Here is a 21,461-nt window from a genome sequence, read left to right as displayed (position 1 = left end):
TCGTGTTCTAATCCTTCTCTTCCCCCCAGTGTCAGTACATGTCCTCGTGTTCTAATACTTCTCTTCCCCCCAGTGTCAGTACATGTCCTCGTGTTCTAATCCTTCTCTTCCCCCCAGTGTCAGTACATGTCCTCGTGTTCTAATCCTTCTCTTCCCCCCAGTGTCAGTACATGTCCTCGTGTTCTAATACTTCTCTTCCTTTGTAGAATGTTTCCCTCCTGTACCTTGTTATAACCCTTGATATATATATGAAAGTTTCTATCATGTCTCCCCTTTCCCTTCTCTGCTCCAATCTATACATATTATGATTTTAGTCTTTCCGGGTAAGTTTTGTGCTGTAGACCATGCACCATTTTAGTTGTCCATCTTTATACAGTCTCTAATGTATTTATATCCTTCTGGTGTTACGGCCTCCAGAACTGAACACAGTATCTAGATGAGGCCGTACCAATGACCTATACAGTGGTATTATTACTTCTTTCTGCTACTGATTCCTCTACCTATACAACCAAGCATCTGACTTACCTTCCTCACTGCTTTGTTACATTACTTACCTGCCTGTAGGACACCAGAAATAGTGGCTCCTAGATCCCTTTCATACACAGTAGTTTCCAGTATAGTGCTGTTTAATACAATTTTTAGCCTTTTGGGTTTTTGAGACCCAAGTGCATGATTTTGCATTTTTTGGCATTAAACTAGTTGGCACTCTCTTGGACCATTCCTCTAGTCTACCTAGATAATCAATTATTTGTTTTAACCTTCCTGGTGTGTCTACCCTGTTACATATCTTTGTGTCATTTGCAAAAAGACATACGTTCCCTTCAATACCATTTGCACTGTCTCCAATAAAGGTATTAAGAAGCACTGGGCCAAGTACAGATCCTTGGGGTACATCACTGGTAACCTTTCCCTCCTGTGAATGCACTCCATTTACTACAACTCTCTGTTTTCTATCCTGCAACCAAGATCTTATTCATTACACCGTCTTAAGCTGGGTACACACTACACTGTTTTCATCCAATAATCGGCTCAAACAGCCGACATACGACCGCTCGTTCAAAAGTTGGGTCAGTGTGTGCAGTGACACGATGGTCGAAAGTCTGCCCAAATGGACGATTATCGCCTCATTTGGTTGGTCGTACCGTTTAAAATTTTCGGTCCAATCTCGTTTCCACTGTGCAATGTGTATAAACTTCTGACCGATCCACAACAGTGAGTATGAAATTACAGTCATTGCTCACGAAAACATGGCTGTAAAAAGTCGCTAAAGGGACGTCCGCTCTTTCCTTTATCGTCCTAAACAAGGCTAGTGTGTATGCAGTCCATGGACCGAGCGATCGGAACATCGGTCGCATGTAAAATCGCTCGGCATAAAAAGTTGGTCGAAATTTCTGTAGTGTGTACCCAGCTTTAGAATCCAATCCCAAGCTTTCAAGTTTATTTAATAGTCTGCAATGTGGCACAGTGTGAAAAGTCTTATTGAAGTCCAGATAAGCTACACTGCGCCCCCCCCCCCCCTGCCCCCCCCTTGATCTATTACTTTAGTCACCCAGTCAAAAAAGTCATTAAGACTTGTTTGACATGATCTCCCCCCAGTAAATCCATGCTGCTTGGGATCCTGTAAGTTAATGGATTTGAGATATTCTACAGCTCTTTCTTTTAATAGCATATTTACTATCCAATTCTGATAGCAGAAACCACAGTGGCTTTTAGGGTTAATAGAATACATCAGATATAATATTCCTTCTCGCATATGAATGAAAGTAGTAAAAAATTATGTTTAAAATACTCCCACAAACTCCTACAATATATTCACGATGAATGCAGAAAGCACCTATCAGCTTCCGAGGTGAGATCTCTATCAGCCAATCAGAAGCAGCTTCCTAGCGCTGGCCGCCGTCATTTTCCTCGATCTATGTTATGTCTATGCCCTGTCTCTCCTCCTGTTCTAACTCTCCAGACATAAAAAGACAGAGCTCTTGATATGTGCATATGTGTGCGCTCGCTTGGGTATGCGCACTGCAAATTATCTTAATTTACGCTACACAAATTGGTGTAAGTTTAACTCAGCCTCTGTCTATGGATAGGTCCTTCTCACACAATATTGCCCATGTCTTGTACAACGGAAAATCTCACCGCTAAGCAACAATCGACCCGCGGCCATTATGCTGGACTCCCCCTCAATTATGTTCAGTATAATTCCCAAATTTAAGGGGGTGTCAGGGCTACCTTCACTTTAAGTGACAAATACTTTATTGAATATTAATACATTATTTGTTGTTTGCATATCTGTCGTATTGTACTGTAATATCTGCGATTCCACTGTCTGCCACTCCCGTTGTGATATAGCATTCAGGATACTTTGCAGGGCTCAAACACTCCAGGAATGCCCCAATATACGCACAGTCTGCGCCCTTGCCAGCTCATTTGCATATCGTGTTCTAGGTAAGCAGACCACTTATGTGCACACTGAGGAACGCAAATAAAATGCCCAGAATTCGAAAGAAAACACTTATTTTATTAAAGATCTATGGTACAAAAAATTCAAATCTAAAACAATCAGACATAGAATATGAAGAATTATTATTTTAATGATCCAAAAATAACTTCCTGCAATATTACCCCCCCCCCCGTCCCCTCCATTATTCCTGATGTGTTTCTTATTTACAGCGTTCTTAAAAAAAAAAAAAATTAATTATGTAAATAAAATTATTTAAACATTTGCTGCAAAGTGATACGTCGTTATTTCTTTATTAAAGATTAATTCCACCCTGGAATCATTTTTTTCTACACCCTACAAATAGCATAACCTTGGGGATGTCCTACCAAGGAAACCAGCAGACAGGTTATGCCCGTTAGCACCCCAAACGCTACTTCTCCCAGGAGAACGCAAATGGAAACAGGCGCCGATTCAGCCGCTAAAGGAACACGGGGCTGTAATCACCGCCCCTATCTGACAAACACAACTAGTGGGGCGAGATTTCCTGGGGTCCTGCCATAAGACCATCACAGTTCCGTAAGTTGTAGGAAGGGATTTTTATAAAAAAAGAATAATGTTAGAGTGGAATTAACCTTTAATTTTGTATATATTGATATTATTACAATCTGAATATTTTATATACATCTCATCAGGGAGTGAGCAGCCAGGAAGGAAGCAGTAGATATAAGGTAAGATATACTATATATGATATGGATGGAGTAAAAATACAACACGTTTCCTGTCGTTCCTGCAAATGTACAGAAGGATATACAGCCACAATGCTCTGTATGCATGGAGTGTAGATATATAGATAATATTGTCTATACACAGCAACAGCAACAGCACCTCCACCAGTAAATGTACAGGGGTAAGTCAAACCTGGTCCTAATTTACATTGTCTTGTACTTTACATTAATGTCCACTAGGGGGTGCTACTTATATGCTATGGGGCTGATTACAGGTGAGTTTCTCCGTTCAGTATGTGTTTTCCAACTCAAATTATGTGTTATATTCAGTATTAAATAAATGTCAAGTTAAAGGGACTGTACTCTCAAAACTGTTCTGTGCCTATCACAGTGAATGTATATGCTGGACAGCCTTTATGTTATCATAGGGAGATCTGAGAGAAAGTAAAGGGATTTATGGGGAAGAGAAGAGAAACAATGGCGGCTCTACTGGCCGTTGATTTCTATAAGCAGGCTTACTAGTTCCATCATGGAAACTAGGTACAGTAGGAAACACGAATATTTTCCACGTTCATCCGTAAATATTTACATTAGACAAATATAAAGGCTCATATTAGTATTTTGCATTAATACGCATTGCATGGAAGGCTGAATATTACTGAGCTGAATAATATAACTGGAGCACTTTCCTTCAATTCCTTTACAGCATCTTAGAGGGGGTGCTCCTCTATCTCACATCATTATCATTTAATTCATTGTTCTGTGTGACAGGCTTACAGATTTATAGGCACTGCATGGAGCAGTGAATTCGTTCCCAGGAATAGGCAGCAGTATATAGAAATATCTGTATGTAATTAGGGGGATTATATATAAACTTTAACAGGGCTGCATTGTATTCTCATGTTAACGAAAAACAAAATTTTTCCCCTTTATGCTTCAAATTTGAGTTTTTAAACTTTGGGGTTTAAATTTTGCATGGCACCTGTGCCCACCAAAAATATCTATATACCAGCGTAGAAGAAAAAATGACCCACAAGAGGACATGCGGGAATTAATAGGTATAAGGAAACCACCTTGTTCTAGTGTAATATACAATATAATATATAATTGTGATCATGGATGTTAGTACACAGTAACTCCTTTTTACATGCACAAGACATGCGATTTTGTCCCAATTAGTCAGGATGTCCTGTACTTTTTCCTTAGTAAATAATCCCTAATGTATTTCATCAGCTGTTATAGTTTACGTGGTTTACAATGTTCTGAAATATGATTTTTAAACAACTCTGTCCTCGTCTCTGTCTCTCGATTCGCGTGGATTATAATTATTCATGGTTTGTCTTTGCTCAACGGGCACCATCGGAGACACAGCGTCTTCCCTGCAGGAAAGGCAAGAAAATACTTGTCACTTTGTGCCCTGTAAAATAATACAAAGTTTACTTACATATACTACAATATAATACTCATAACACTAATAATAGATGTCTATAGCTGCAATAGTGTTTAATTTTGCATGTTTGGAACGGATGGAGAATTGTGAGAATATTTTGCGTGTGACAATTACACATTCTAACACGTGTCATATATATAGAGTTATGTTACGCTCCTGGTACTTTGCCATGTATATGTGAGGACTTTATTAGTCGTTATATTAGTTTAGTGGTCTTTGATGTGTAACTAATTTCCATGGATGCAATATTTCTTTGGGAAGACAGTTCAGAATACACATTAATTACACATAAGGGTCTTGATACATTATTTTAGCTTCATCCTATAAACTACAATCAGGTTATAACTTCACTCGGTTCCCGATTTGCTTATATTATTACTAAAGAGATTTATATTTGATGCTGAGCTCTCTCCTGTGTAAAGAGCTATTACCTCCATCGCTGGCTCGTGCAGGCTGCTGACTGACGCTGTGCACAAGGTCTGAGCACAGTGTTATATATAGGAAGTAGGTCAGGGATTTAACATTGTAGATTTATTTTAATTCTCTAGTTCCGAGTTTTATATTACAGCTAAAGCATCTTTTAATGTACAGACTGTAATTTTGGCTATAGCGCAATTAAAAAAACACTATTCCAACCACACTTTTTTCCCCCTTAGTATACAGTATTTATTATAATAGTATTTATTTCCTGTTTCCTCCATAGTACACTGAGCTGTCTCTCTCTATCTACAGATTGTTTGCAAACCTGATCTCATTGCCAGGATAATCGGGTCTTGGGACACTTTTTCTTTTCTTCCTGTAGTAGATTAAATAAAACACGACGGCGGCAATCAGTAGCAACGCCAGGATGACTCCAACCACCGCGCCAGCTATTGTCCCGGCCTCACCGACACCTGGAAAATAGACAAAAGACAATCTTTAATATCCATACAGACTATCAGATACTGAGATGACATCCAGCATACAGAACTAGCGGGATAGTACCGTGTAGTGTACAATACATTGTCACTTATTCTCAATTTTGGATAATAACCATAATTTTTGGTAGCCTTAAACACATAGGCAAACCGAGGGGGGTTTCCCAGAGCCTGGAAACCCCCCTCCGTGCCTGGGGCACTGTATAATTGAGGTGGCTGGACCCTGCTCCCGCTTCACACGGCTCTGCTTCAAAAGGGAGAGCTGTGTGCCCCTAACAGTAGTGCACGCAGCATTGCCCATGTATATTATGGGGATAGAAAGAGTTGGAGAGCAGCCAAGCACTGTCTAAAATTATAGCCACGCCCCCATGCATGCTGGTCACGCCCACTGGTGGCGTGGTGTGGAAACCCCCCTCTACAAATCCTGCCTTTGCCCCTGAAACGGGTTGTCACTTTGGCTAATTTCCCCCTCAGTAGCCACCCCTCACCTGAAGTGAATCATGTCTGACAATATAAGGAGGGGCCTTTGGCAGCTCAGTTATGCTAAACTACCTGGGATGAAGGTGTGCAGGGAAGGTGGCACTGATTGGACAGGAGCAGCAGCCAATCCGATAATGAGGTGCACACAGTGGCGGATCCAGGGGGGGGCGATCGGGGCGATCGTCCCCCCTAGCAGACACTTGCTGCCGACGGCTGCACAGTATGTGCAGGTCCGTCCAGCCGTGACAGGCAGGGACAGTGTGCTGCCCGGCTGCTCTGACTGTGTTTAAAACACAATCAGAGCAGCCGGGCAGCACACTGTCCCTGCCTGTCACGGCTGGACGGACCTGCACATAGTGTGCAGCCGTCGGCAGCCGAAGATGCTAGAAAGGGGCGGGGCCTAAATCCCTTCCCCCCCCCTAAATCGCCTCGGGTACAGCATTTTTCTAGACCCGCCCCCGGGTGCACACCCCACATCCTAGCAGCTTTAATGGCAAAATAGGGTTGAATTGGCTGCATTAATTGCTCTTTCTTCTCCCTTGGTCAAACCCATTGGACTATGGCTTCAGTGCTGGTAGCGATGGCTGATCCTCAGCCCATCCAGATACATAAGAGAGAAAGGTTGTCCCAAAGATTTCTGCAATGTGTAGTAAACTGTTGATGTGTCTGTATCTCTCCCATAATCTGAGAGGTGTATTGCTTTCATTAACGTGATCTAAATATTTATGCTAAGTGACTGACAAGTCCCCAGACGTCAGCTAGTTTGAATTGCTAGCTGTCAGTATAAGCTCTGTCTCAATTGTATGATCGGTTTGTCTGCATTAAACAGGATTTTTCGCCAGCGTTCCAGCGTACAAGGAAGAGGGTATCGCTGTACAGCGCTGCAGATTATGTCAGTGCTATAGAAATAAAGGATTAGGATATTACTGGATACTGATATGGTGACTTGGCAGGTGGATTGTCCCAGCTCGTTAGAGGCCGTACAGCGGTAAGTCCCGGACATCGCCTGTGACAGGTTGGTGAGGAGGAGCGATCCTGTTATCTGATCTGTGGAAGGAAATATCAAATGTCATAAATAGATTCATCCCGGCCTGATGGCTGTTATAAGTTTAATTATTGCCTGTCCCTGAAATATCAGAACGTTCTGACCCCGGGACTCCAGAATTCTGCGACAAGATCGCACATTCATCTCCTGAAATACTCTGTGTTATATATATTCTAATGATCTGATTGGTTACAGATTGTTCTATCCCCGCCCCCCATTTAAAACTGAGCATGAGATTAAGATTGAATACACTTACCCTAGAACCTTAAAATTCACTATAGGCCATGACTGGCGTACCATGACTGAGACCAGGGCCTGATAATATAAAACAACCTATAATACAACTTACTTTCCATCATTCCTGGGAGTAACGGCGTCTTGGAGCCCAGCAGGGTCCAGGTGTAAATGGGAGAGGGGTTTGCAGTGGAAGAGCAGGTCAGGGTCCCATCTTGCCCTGTGATGGTGTTTCCCTTAGACTGACAGGTCGGTGCTGACGGAGGAACTGAAAACAGAAATTATAGTAGGATGAACAACTGTGTAATTACAGATGGGTGACGCAAAGTTTGTGACAGCCGGTTTTGCAGAGGTGTTATTTCCAGAGTTACACATTTAATTTGCCAGTGAACTAATATACTTAACATCACAACTCCACAAATGTGACCTTTAAAATAGAGGGTGTCTGCTGTCCCTTTACTGTCCAGAGACAAATAACGCCTTTAAGGGATAAGGCCTATTTGTGTACTATTTTTTTCAGATTAAAAGTGCAAAATAACCCCTATTCTATCTCCAACTATTCACTAGATACATTCTCTAGTAAAGTGTATCTAACTAGCTTTTAGTGAAGAGTCTTGTTCTACAGTACTCTCATCATCTGTCCGACATCAGAGGTTTGAACCAGCTAGCGGGGGAAGTTATTCGTATTAGTCCCTTTAAACCTAATAACGTCTAGTAACTAGTTAGATATACTATATACTAGGGGGTACCTAACCAATGGCTAGGTATAGGATAGCTGTTATATTTGCAAAAGAGACTCTTGAATTCTGGTTTGCACATTTAACTGCCAACCCCCTCCCAATGCCCACACAATTGTGCGAAGCAAAGGCTGCGACATGACCGACACTTATGTACAAAATTAGTAGTAAATGACTGATAGATTATGTTATATTGGGCAATTAATCAGTGTCCAATTCTTATACACAGAGAGACAGAAGTCTCTGCAATATGTCTATATGTGTATAAACTGTGCCTATAAATATGGAATATTTAAAATTGTTAAGATTGCCTTTAAGATTGGTCCTTCTTTAAAAAAGTTTTCCTAAAACTCCATTTCCACCCCATGACGCCGTCTTACCCAGGACAGAAAGCTGCACAATCCCGGATCCGGTGCCGCTAAAATCGGGTGGATTGTTCACCTCACAGACATAGGAACCGTTATCAGACCAGACCAGGTTATTTAGCTGTATTGATGCCACTCCTGAGGTTGGGGGGTTTGTGATGACACTAAGCCGGTCTGCCTGGGATCCAGGTTTATACGTCGTTCCGTCATAGTAGTAGATCTGAGGACAAGTATAGGATGTCAGTAATGAGACTATGCTGCGTCTGATGTATAAACGTCCAAAAAGTTCTCAAAAGTCACAGGTAATAATAATGTATTTATGCCCAAATGCCGAGGCGGGCGCATCTCAAAGTCCATCCAGCTCTGCACCTGTAGAATATGTGCCAGGTTTAAATCAGGCGTACTTACACCAAGATACACTTACACCAAGATACACTTACACTCAGATACACTTACACCAAGATGTACTTACACCCAGATACACTTACACCCAGATACACTTACACCCAGATGCACTTACACCAAGATGTACTTACACCAAGATACACTTACACCCAGATACACTTACACCAAGATACACTTACACCAAGATGCACTTACACCCAGATACACTTACACCCAGATGCACTTACACCCAGATGCACTTACACTCAGATACACTTACACCAAGATACACTTACACTCAGATACACTTACACCCAGATGCACTTACACCAAGATACACTTACACCCAGATGCACTTACACCCAGATGCACTTACACCCAGATGCACTTACACCCAGATGCACTTACACCATGATGTACTTACACCAAGATACACTTACACTCAGATACACTTACACCCAGATGCACTTACACCAAGATACACTTACACCCAGATGCACTTACACCCAGATGCACTTACACCAAGATACACTTACACTCAGATACACTTACACCCAGATGCACTTACACCCAGATGCACTTACACCAAGATACACTTACACTCAGATACACTTACACCCAGATACACTTACACCCAGATGCACTTACACCCAGATGCACTTACACCAAGATACACTTACACTCAGATACACTTACACCAAGATACACTTACACCCAGATACACTTACACCCAGATGCACTTACACCCAGATGCACTTACACTCAGATACACTTACACCAAGATACACTTACACTCAGATACACTTACACCCAGATGCACTTACACCAAGATACACTTACACCCAGATGCACTTACACCCAGATGCACTTACACCCAGATGCACTTACACCCAGATGCACTTACACCATGATGTACTTACACCAAGATACACTTACACTCAGATACACTTACACCCAGATGCACTTACACCAAGATACACTTACACCCAGATGCACTTACACCCAGATGCACTTACACCAAGATACACTTACACCCAGATACACTTACACCCAGATGCACTTACACCCAGATGCACTTACACTCAGATACACTTACACCAAGATACACTTACACTCAGATACACTTACACCCAGATGCACTTACACCAAGATACACTTACACCCAGATGCACTTACACCCAGATGCACTTACACCCAGATGCACTTACACCATGATGTACTTACACCCAGATGCACTTACACCAAGATGTACTTACACCAAGATACACTTACACCCAGATACACTTACACCCAGATACACTTACACCCAGATGCACTTACACCAAGAAATACTTACACCAAGATACACTTACACCCAGATGCACTTACACCAAGATGCACTTACACCCAGATGCACTTACACCCAGATACACTTACACCCAGATGCACTTACACCAATAAATACTTACACCAAGATACACTTACACCCAGATGCACTTACACCAAGATGCACTTACACCAAGATGCACTTACACCAAGATACACTTACACCCAGATACACTTACACCCAGATGCACTTACACCAAGAAATACTTACACCAAGATACACTTACACCCAGATGCACTTACACCAAGATGCACTTACACCCAGATGCACTTACACCCAGATGCACTTACACCATGATACACTTACACCCAGATGCACTTACACCAAGATGCACTTACACCAAGATGCACTTACACCCAGATGCACTTACACCATGATACACTTACACCAAGATGTACTTACACCCAGATGCACTTACACCAAGATGCACTTACACCAAGATACACTTACACCCAGATACACTTACACCAAGATGTACTTACACCCAGATGCACTTACACCAAGATGCACTTACACCAAGATGCACTTACACCCAGATACACTTACACCAAGATGTACTTACACCAAGATGTACTTACACCCAGATGCAATTACACCCAGATGCACATACACAAAGATGCACTTACACCAAAATACACATACACCAAAATACACTTACATCCATATGCACGTACACGAAGATGCACTTACACCAAGATGCACTTACAAAAAAATACACTTACACCCGAAATCACTTACACCAAGATGCATTTACACCACAATACACTTACACCCAGAAGCACTTACATCCAGGATGCACTTACACCAAGATACACTTACACCCAGATACACTTACACCAAGATGTACTTACACCCAGATGCACTTACACCAAGATGCACTTACACCAAGATGCACTTACACCCAGATACACTTACACCAAGATGTACTTACACCAAGATGTACTTACACCCAGATGCACTTACACCAAGATGCACTAACATCCAGAAGCACTTACACCAAGATGTACTTACACCCAGATGCAATTACACCCAGATGCACATACACAAAGATGCACTTACACCAAAATACACATACACCAAAATACACTTACATCCATATGCACGTACACGAAGATGCACTTACACCAAGATGCACTTACAAAAAAATACACTTACACCCGAAATCACTTACACCAAGATGCATTTACACCAAAATACACTTACACCCAGAAGCACTTACATCCAGATGCACGTACACGAAGATGCACTTACATCAAGATGCACTTACACCAAAATACACTTACACCCAAAAGCATTTACACTAGGATGCACTTACACCAAAATACACTTACATCCAGATGCACGTACACCGAGATGCACTTACACCAAAATACACTTACACCCAGATACATGTACACCAAGATACACCTACCCCCAGATTCACTTACACTCAGATACACTTAAATCCAGCAACATTGGAATTTGTAAATTTATTTCTACTGTGGTGATTGCTTAGATGTTTAGCTGCTTTTCTACCGTAATAAACACACTTTCAGACAACAATAAAATATAAACCTTTTGCCCAGCTGCCGTCGGAGTGGTACCGGAGGAGAATTTCCATTCTAGAACAAAATGTGAGAGAACGGTGGAGGAGTAGGTACATGGAAGGATGACGCTGGACCCGGCCTTCCCCACCACCACTTTCTCCGGTATAGTGACCTCCACCGACCGAACCGAGCCTGAAAGAAATGGAAAAATTATCCAATGGTCGTCTTTCACCTCATGACTTGTAAAACTTAGAATATTCCAAGTTCTCCTACTGACAAAGAGCGAGGCCCCAAACCGCAGAGGTATTAGTTCCAACATAATTATAAATAACTGGGGAATTATTATGAACCTTTATTAACTGATTCTCCCTAACCCCCCCCCCCCTCCCTCTCCAATCCCACCCTAGGAAGTTGCCTATTGGTAGCGCCAGACCTGAGTCCTATTAAAGAGAAGCTGGAGATGAAAGAAGGAAACAATGGCTGGAGGGTGACTGACACTGAATTAATCATAAGTAATAATTATTTCATATAATGATATTGATGCTAAGGAGTTGGGTTATTTACAGCATATTAATGTTCATTTCAAGAGGTATTTTCTGCTGATCCTCAGTCTGGATAACTCTATTCGGGAATTATTTGTATCTCTCTCTGGTCCTGATACATTCGCTGTTTCCTCTCCTCTGAGTTACACAGATAGTGACACAGTGTGAGTGTACACTCAGATCCTGCAGAGTTTATGTTTGGATACAGAATATTTTATTATCTGTTGTTTAACTTTGAGATTTATTGTCTGATACCTTTACTGTTAATTCATATCCTCTGGGATCAGGGATAGGTCTAGCTAAGCTGTGGCTCTCCAGGTGTTGTGACACTACAAGTCCCAGCATGCTTTGCCAGAAGATGGCCAGCCAATAACTGGCAAGGTATGCTGGGACTTGTAGTTCCACTGCAGCTGGAGAGCCACAGGTTAGTCAGACCTGCTCTGGGAGATGGAAAGGTCAGGAACAAAAAGAAGAGGTGGGTGTGGCCTAGTGATGCCACCCCCTCCCCTCTTATAGCAGGGCAGCGGGGGCGGTCCTTACTGCTGCTCTGTCTCTCACTCGTAGGGTCATGTGACTGCTGCACTCACATGGTACACAGTGGGGGCGGGCTGCTGCAGTCACATGGTACACAGTGGGGGCGGGCTGCTGCAGTCACATGGTACACAGTGGGGGCGGGCTGCTGCAGTCACATGGTACAGAGTAGTGGCAGCTGCTGTACATGTTCCTGCTGGAGCTGGTGGAGAATCAGGTAAGCAGAGGTGACTTGGGGCACTGATGTAAAAAGGGGTATGGAGAAAATATAGGGGGCAGAGGGGAATATGAGGGAAAATCTGGAGGACAGAAGGGAATATGAGGGAAAATCTGGAGGACAGAGGGGGAATATGAGGGAAAATCTGGTGGACAGAGGGGGAATATGAGGGAAAATCTGGTGGACAGAGGGGAATATGAGGGAAAATCTGGAGGACAGAAGGGGAATATGAGGGAAAATCTGGTGGACAGGGGAATATGAGGGAAAATCTGGAGGACAGAGGGGGAATATGAGGGAAAATCTGGAGGACAGAGGGGAATATGAGGGAAAATCTGGAGGACAGAGGGGGAATATGAGGGAAAATCAGGTGGACAGAGGGGGAATATGAGGGAAAATCTGGAGGACAGAGGGGAATATGAGGGAAAATCTGGAGGACAGAGGGAATATGAGGGAAAATCTGGTGGACAGAGGGGGAATATGAGGGAAAATCTGGAGGACAGAGGGGAATATGAGGGAAAATCTGGAGGACAGGGGGAATATGAGGGAAAATCTGGTGGACAGAGGGGGAATATGAGGGAAAATCTGGAGGACAGAGGGAATATGAGGGAAAATCTGGAGGACAGAGGGAAATATGAGGGAAAATCTGGTGGACAGAGGGGGAATATGAGGGAAAATCTGGAGGACAGAGGGAATATGAGGGAAAATCTGGAGGTCAGAGGGGAATATGAGGGAAAATCTGGTGGACAGAGGGGAATATGAGGGAAAATCTGGAGGACAGAAGGGGAATATGAGGGAAAATCTGGTGGACAGAGGGGGAATATGAGGGAAAATCTGGAGGACAGAGGGGAATATGAGGGAAAATCTGGAGGACAGAGGGGGAATATGAGGGAAAATCAGGTGGACAGAGGGGGAATATGAGGGAAAATCTGGAGGACAGAGGGGAATATGAGGGAAAATCTGGAGGACAGAGGGAATATGAGGGAAAATCTGGTGGACAGAGGGGGAATATGAGGGAAAATCTGGAGGACAGAGGGGAATATGAGGGAAAATCTGGAGGACAGGGGGAATATGAGGGAAAATCTGGTGGACAGAGGGGGAATATGAGGGAAAATCTGGAGGACAGAGGGAATATGAGGGAAAATCTGGAGGACAGAGGGAAATATGAGGGAAAATCTGGTGGACAGAGGGGGAATATGAGGGAAAATCTGGAGGACAGAGGGAATATGAGGGAAAATCTGGTGGACAGAGGGGGAATATGAGGGAAAATCTGGAGGACAGAGGGAATATGAGGGAAAATCTGGAGGACAGAGGGGGAATATGAGGGAAAATCTGGAGGACAGAGGGAATATGAGGGAAAATCTGGAGGACAGAGGGAATATGAGGGAAAATCTGGAGGACAGAGGGGGAATATGAGGGAAAATCTGGAGGACAGAGGGGAATATGAGGGAAAATCTGGTGGACAGAGGGGGAATATGAGGGAAAATCTGGAGGACAGAGGGAATATGAGGGAAAATCTGGAGGACAGAGGGAAATATGAGGGAAAATCTGGAGGACAGAAGGGGAATATGAGGGAAAATCTGGAGGACAGAGGGAAATATGAGGGAAAATCTGGAGGACAGAGGGAATATGAGGGAAAATCTGGAGGACAGAGGGAAATATGAGGGAAAATCTGGAGGACAGAAGGGGAATATGAGGGAAAATCTGGAGGACAGAAGGGGAATATGAGGGAAAATCTGGAGGACAGAAGGGGAATATGAGGGAAAATCTGGAGGACAGAGGGAAATATGAGGGAAAATCTGGAGGACAGAGGGGGAATATGAGGGAAAATCTGGAGGACAGAGGGAATATGAGGGAAAATCTGGTGGACAGAGGGGGAATATGAGGGAAAATCTGGAGAACAGGGGGAATATGAGGGAAAATCTGGAGGTCAGAGGGGGAATATGAGGGAAAATCTGGTGGACAAGGGGAATATGAGGGAAAATCTGGAGGTCAGAGGGGGAATATGAGGGAAAATCTGGAGGACAGAGGGAATATGAGGGAAATTCTGGAGGACAGAGGGAATATGAGGGAAAATCTGGTGGACAAAGGGGGAATATGAGGGAAAATCTGGAGGACAGAGGGGGAATATGAGGGAAAATCTGGTGGACAGGGGGAATATGAGGGAAAATCTGGAGGACAGAGGGGGAATATGAGGGAAAATCTGGAGGACAGGGGGAATATGAGGGAAAATCTGAAGGTCAGAGGGGGAATATGAGGGAAAATCTGGAAGTCAGAGGGGAATATGAGGGAAAATCTGGAGGACAGAGGGGAATATGAGGGAAAATCTGGAGGACAGAGGGGGAATATGAGGGAAAATCTGGTGGACAAAGGGGGAATATGAGGGAAAATCTGGTGGACAGAGGGGGAATATGAGGGAAAATCTGGAGGACAGAGGGGAATATGAGGGAAAATCTGGAGGTCAGAGGGGGAATATGAGGGAAAATCTGGTGGACAGAGGGGGAATATGAGGGAAAATCTGGAGGACAGAGGGAATATGAGGGGAAAATCTGGAGATCAGAGGGGGAATATGAGGGAAAATCTGGTGGACAAGGGGAATATGAGGGAAAATCTGGAGGTCAGAGGGGGAATATGAGGGAAAATCTGGAGGACAGAGGGGAATATGAGGGAAAATCTGGTGGACAAAGGGGAAATATGAGGGAAAATCTGGAGGACAGAGGGGGAATATGAGGGAAAATCTGGAGGACAGCGGGGGAATATGAGGGAAAATCTGGAGGACAGGGGGAATATGAGGGAAAATCTGAAGGTCAGAGGGGGAATATGAGGGAAAATCTGGAAGACAGAGGGGGAATATGAGGGATAATCTGGAGAACAGGGGGAATATGAGGGAAAATCTGGAGGACAAAGGGGAAACATGAGGGAAAATCTGGTGGACAGAGGGGAATATGTGGGAAAATCTGGAGGACAGAGGGAAATATGAGGGAAAATCTGTTGGACAGAGGGAAACATGAGGGAAAATCTGGAGGACAGAGGGGAAACATGAGGGAAAATCTGGTGGACAGAGGGGGAACATGAGGGAAAATCTGGAGGACAGAGGGGAATATGAGGGAAAATCTGGAGGACAGAGGGGAATATGAGGGAAAATCTGGTGGACAGAGGGGGAATATGAGGGAAAATCTGGTGGACAGAGGGGAATATGAGGGAAAATCTGGAGGACAGAGGGGGAATATGAGGGAAAATCTGGAGGACAGAGGGGTAATATGAGGGAAAATCTGGTGGACAGAGGGGAATATGAGGGAAAATCTGGTGGACACAGGGGAATATGAGGGAAAATCTGGAGGATAGGGGGAATATGAGGGAAAATCTGGAGGACAGAGGGGGGAATATGAGGGAAAATCTGGTGAACAGAGGGGGAAAATCTGGAGGACAGAGGGGTAATATGAGGGAAAATCTGGAGGACAGGGGAAATATGAGGGACAATCTGGAGGACGGGGAATATGAGGAAAAATCTGGTGGGCACACGGGGAATATGAGGGAAAATCTGGAAGCACAGGGAATATGAGGGACAATCTGGAGGGGAGAGGGGGAATATCATCGTCATCATTTATATAGCGCCACTAATTCCGCAGCGCTGTATACAGAACACATTCACATCAGTCCCTGCCCCATTGGAGCTTACAGTCTAAATTCCCTAATATAGACACACACACACAGACAGACACACACAGACTAGGGTCAATTTTGATAGCAGCCAATTAACCTACCAGTATGTTTTTGGAGTGTGGGAGGAAACCGGAGCACCCGGAGGAAACCCACGCAAACACAGGGAGAAAATACAAACTCCACACAGATAAGGCCATGGTGGGGAATTGAACTCATGACCCCAGTGCTGTGGGGCAGATGTGCTAACCACTAGGCCACTGTGCTGCCCAATATGAGGGAAAAGCTGGTGATCAGGGGGCATCTGAGGGATAAGCTAGGGGGAATGTGAGGGAAATGCTGGTGGGCACAGGGGTTATGTGGGAGACAATCTGGTGGGTAGGTAAGGGGGGGGGGGGGGGTGAGGGAAAATCTGATGGACAGGGGAGCATTTTATTGTTTGTTCCAAAATCTAAAATTTTACCCCCTCCCCCTCTATAGATCTCCTGCAGTTGCCCCTGGACAGCCTCCTGCATCAGACATCAGCGCGTCTGGACTGCAGCCTTGCCAGCCAGAAGGAGGTAAGAGTTATTTTTATATAAATCAAAGACCCACTGTGTTTGGGACTGGGCAGTGGGTATTGGAGGTATGAAGGGCACTAAACTAACATCATAATAAACGCAGCTGTATTTACATAATCTGAGAAACATAAAATGCTAAACTCCTGTATGACTGATGACCATCACTGCAAGCACCACCCCTAAGAATCGCATCGGGGTACCTACACCTATGGGGTAAAGGCCACATTTAGTGGTCATTCTCTTCCTTCTACAGCTCTAGGACTCATTTGCTCGATCCCTAATACTCGGTTCAGATATTTCTTTTTAATCTTGGATGCAGTAGAAAAGCTACTAAATTGTTTCAACAAATGTGGCCTAAAAGGCATCTAAATATAGGAAAAAGATAAATAAGTAAAAGATTCCATTAGGAATAAGCTGCATAGCCCCTGGAAAACTGGGTCATATGGGCGTATTAGTCAAAGAAATGCACAAACAAAGGGAAAGAAATGATATCCGGAATGATTATTTTTCAGAAAAAGTAATATATACTATGAATAACCTTCCATCAGATGTAGAAATGGTGGCGAATAAATGTAAGATAAACTCTTGTATTCAAGCAATAACTATTAATAAGTAGAATGAATCTGTCTATCTGCCATCGGCATTAAACACTGTGCACAACGTTGGGTGGATTAGTGATGCATTTACACCTGGCCAGTGACCGTGTTTTCCTGACTGATAGACATTAGTATTAAGGGCATTTATATCATCCATATTATAGTATATCCAGACATGACTTACCCCCGAGATAGATGAGGCCGGTTATCAGAAGAAATAGACGTTTGTGGAACATGGTGACAGACTGTGGATTCTATGTCTCTCCGTCGATACCACGTCTGGAACATGTTATCTCCCCAACTATTGTGCTGCAATGAGAAAGCAGTGACTCACTGATACTGGTGAGGGCACACACTATTTACCTACGTAGGTACTGAACCCGGGAAACACGTACAACACCGCAGGCAGTCTGGGGTGTCTCCTAGTGAATGCTCCATAGTCATAATATCAGAGGGGTCTTTCAACCCTCCAGTTAAAATCAAGTCTCTCTGAAATTAAACAAAGCATTTATTAGAGTAAAATTGTATTCTATTTTGTGTGTTCACTATTTAATGTCTGAAAATGAAACATAATCTTAATCATAGTTTGGTGCGACTGCATTGTCCGAACTCTAAAGCCAGATATTGTGTTGTGATAGGATCTCCACCTACCTCTTTTTCTACCTTTTCTTCACATCCCCCAGACGTGAGGAAGGAAGAGTTGACTAGTATGATCATATCTCTCAGCTGTCCATCTTTGTCACCCATATCCCTCTATTCCCAGCTTATCTGATACCACTGCAGGCAATGAGTGATCTGGAAGCCATTTGTCATCCCCCATCTCATCTGACGGCTCAGGAAAGCGTTGCCAAAATCTTCTGGTGCCCATGACTTTGCTTCTGCTACATTTCTACCTTGTCCACTCTGACCCCATCGGGCAAACTAACCCAGCCCCAGCTTCATGTCATAGAGGTGGCCTTAGGAACAATGAAACCTCATGGCACAGGGCAGGACGACTTAATATTAATTAAATACAAACACAAGGAAAGAAGTTTGTATGTGTACAGTAACTACTGTCTGTATATTTACGTATTCACTCATGGAAAATACATTTTTTAAAAAACACAAATCCGGTATATTTAGTGCTAATTTTAATTAAATAGGTGATGGAGACCACCCATATGTCTTTACTGCGCCCCTGCTCCCTCCTGTTCTGTCAGGACCTTGCCGGTCACCCCTCCCGCCTGCCTGTCTCTGTGCCCAATCTGCCAGTTTCTTATAAGCTGGAGCAAATTGGGCCCAGAGTGAATTTAGTCCATTGTGCGCTCATTAATAATTAACCTCTTGTAAGAGCTGAATCAGATGTGTTTAGTAGCTGGAGAGTGGAGGCGCGGTCACCTGATAACGAGGAAAGTGAGAACAAATATCACTTCTAGATAATGTTCTCAGATATCACCTGAGGATGGAAATGGGAAACCTCCCTCGGATATGGAATGTGGGATCCATTATTCTGCAATAAGATGTTATAGTATACAACAAAAACCTGGCGCCTTCATCAGTCCCGTAGTCAGCTTTTATTTGAAGAATTTAGCAACAAATGAACTTCCTTACAGACAAAACATAAACGTATTAGTCAGCTCATTATTATATTCACACTTCCACTTAGTGAGGGTTACCCACTCTCTAGCTTTGTCTTTCATTGCTCCCCCAACTATGGGTGGAACGATTACACTGCAGGGGTCAGAGATCACGGGGGGGGGGGGGGGGGGGAAGCTGAAGCCTGTTTTGATAGGTCTGAGATCCGGTCAAAATGGGCTGTTACTTTATTTGAACATGGGGCACTATAGCACTACAAACAAAACTACATCTCATACACAATCAACCCTTCTCTAGATACCAACAACTGCGCCACGCTATTCAGACACAGCCGGACCCAAGTCATTGTTGTAGCTTGTGTTGCCTGAGCCTTCTGTTGTATTACACAGAATCCTTCACATGATCCAAACCTTATGGATTTCTGAAACCCCTGACCTCTGCCTTGGATAAGTCCCCCCTCCCCCACACACACAGTGTAGGGTGAAAAAGACAAATCCACAACACGTGATCACACTGTAAATATGTAGAAGCTCACGGGGACACTACAGCATATGTTGTGCTGATATAATTTTACCCCTAATTTGAAGTACACTTCTTCTATGACCTGGACCATGCATTATACTGTAAATCGTAGCGCTAAATTACATTATTGTGACATTTGGACTTGCTGTGGAATGCACTAGACCTTCCTTCACCTTCACCATAAGCTGTCTTAGGACCTGTTTGTACCATGCAATAAAAACAGTTTAAAATAAATTGCAGGTTGTATTGGGTGTTTTGGGCACAAATAACCTTTAGAGTCACAAGTAAATCCAGCTAGAAGTTAGCACCTTGGCAAAACCATTTTGCAATGCGAAGGAGGGGCGGACAGTAAAATGAAAATTGTGCGTTTGGATATAGAATTACCACTGAGGTTACGTCCCAGATCAACTCCAAATCGCAGTGTGGAAATAAAGCTGTCCAGTGTTTTTTTTGTGTTACATGTAACAGCAGCCACTTTCCCTGCATGCAAAACAATTTGCATTTATACCCCTGCGTCTCAGCATGGTTTGTCCAGGCGCCACATTGCTCCCTTTAGCTGCTCTGAACCTTACATGAAAGTTTCCCAGCTCCGCATCACACAGGAGAGAAGAGGTTACTTTACTTTTCCCGGATACTAAGTAACAGTCTTATATAAAACTGAAGCAAGAGAAGAATTATTGGTTGTTTTTTTTAGTGATGAAAATAAAGATCTCATTAAACATTTTCCTGACAGATTTCTATAAAATGTAGGTTTGTTTTCTAGCAGGAAAGTCCTGGTATAATCAGAGAATTAAAGCAGGCGAGAATCCCACACAAGATATTTATATCCTGAGCTCATCTTGTATAATTTACATAGGATATGGGATGATTATATAACGGGTATGTGCTGGAAACTACATGTCGTTCCTAACTCTGTGAGAGAAGCTAATGGCATGTAGCACAGGGCCCATAATCCAGATAATTATGATGATGGAGTAGGCAGTTTATCGATCTGTTCTTGGTGCTGTATCAGTATTAGACACTATCGGTGTTTGGGACCCTGGATATCTCTCCTATAGATCCACATTTAGGATAGAGGATTGTGATCCACAGTTCTTTCCAGATACGCTCTTGATTAGTATTACTAAGTACCAGTTTGGATGTATCAATCTATTCCTGGTGCCTTAATTACTAGAGAACTAATTCTCTGCCTCTATCCCTATTCCCAGATTAATCCTTTGCTGGCTGAGGATTCAAGAGCGGAATAGCAATTTATATTAGATTTTAATCCTTTTTATATTTTATATATGTCAGTTTTACGGTATAATCTCTATTTTGATGTGTTGATATTACATTGGCAGGTTTTTGGTGCGCTGATTACGAGTTATACCGTATATAACTTTGCCCTGGTACTCTTGCAATTTCTCATACCGCAGCCGTGTCAGACAAACAGGGAGATCCTCAAAAACCAAGCCTGGAATTGCATTTAATTACCCTGCTAGGCAACATCGGCGCCAAAACCACAGCCGCAGATGGGCCATGTCCAATATACATAAAATAAACTTGTTTTGCCAGGAGTTACATTAAAACAAATGGGGGGTGGGTGGCAATAT

The 21,461-nt window shown here is 43.3% G+C and overlaps 2 protein-coding genes across 3 annotated transcripts in view; one reads left to right on the top strand and one right to left on the bottom strand.

Moving 5' to 3' along the window:
* Positions 1 to 4,015: 4,015 nt before the first annotated feature.
* Positions 4,016 to 18,456, bottom strand: VSIG2 (V-set and immunoglobulin domain containing 2). Its single transcript, XM_075190403.1, has 7 exons — positions 17,957 to 18,456; positions 11,698 to 11,861; positions 8,409 to 8,613; positions 7,407 to 7,559; positions 6,940 to 7,059; positions 5,361 to 5,508; positions 4,016 to 4,544 (listed from the first exon to the last, which is right to left on the bottom strand). Exons 1-7 carry the CDS (start codon positions 18,006 to 18,008, stop codon positions 4,442 to 4,444), a joined length of 945 nt encoding a protein of 314 aa, XP_075046504.1. The 5' UTR covers positions 18,009 to 18,456; the 3' UTR covers positions 4,016 to 4,441.
* ROBO3 (roundabout guidance receptor 3) overlaps positions 12,869 to 21,461 on the top strand; it is a 384,723-nt gene continuing 376,130 nt past the window's right edge. For both annotated transcript variants that reach the window (XM_075190388.1, XM_075190386.1), the window contains exons 1-2: positions 12,869 to 12,959; positions 17,097 to 17,176. The gene's annotated coding sequence lies outside the window, so the exon portion shown is untranslated. The remainder of the gene's footprint in view (positions 12,960 to 17,096; positions 17,177 to 21,461) is intronic.

This window comes from Mixophyes fleayi, chromosome 11 (assembly GCF_038048845.1).
Source record: "Mixophyes fleayi isolate aMixFle1 chromosome 11, aMixFle1.hap1, whole genome shotgun sequence".
NCBI classification, from domain to species: Eukaryota; Metazoa; Chordata; class Amphibia; order Anura; family Limnodynastidae; genus Mixophyes; species Mixophyes fleayi.
Note: the sequence above shows the minus strand (reverse complement) of the source record. Positions and strands in the feature narration are given on the sequence as shown.

What these genes read in the sequence shown, in the direction of transcription:
- VSIG2 (XM_075190403.1), bottom strand. Translation starts at nt 18,008, where the DNA reads ATGTTCCACAAACGTCTATTTCTTCTGATAACCGGCCTCATCTATCTC. An exon ending in CGGCCTCATCTATCTCGGGG is followed by an intron (nt 11,862 to 17,956) that starts GTAAGTCATGTC and finishes CATTTCTTTCAG; the next exon opens with GCTCGGTTCGGTCGGTGGAG. An exon ending in TGTGCAGCTTTCTGTCCTGG is followed by an intron (nt 7,560 to 8,408) that starts GTAAGACGGCGT and finishes TTCTGTTTTCAG; the next exon opens with TTCCTCCGTCAGCACCGACC.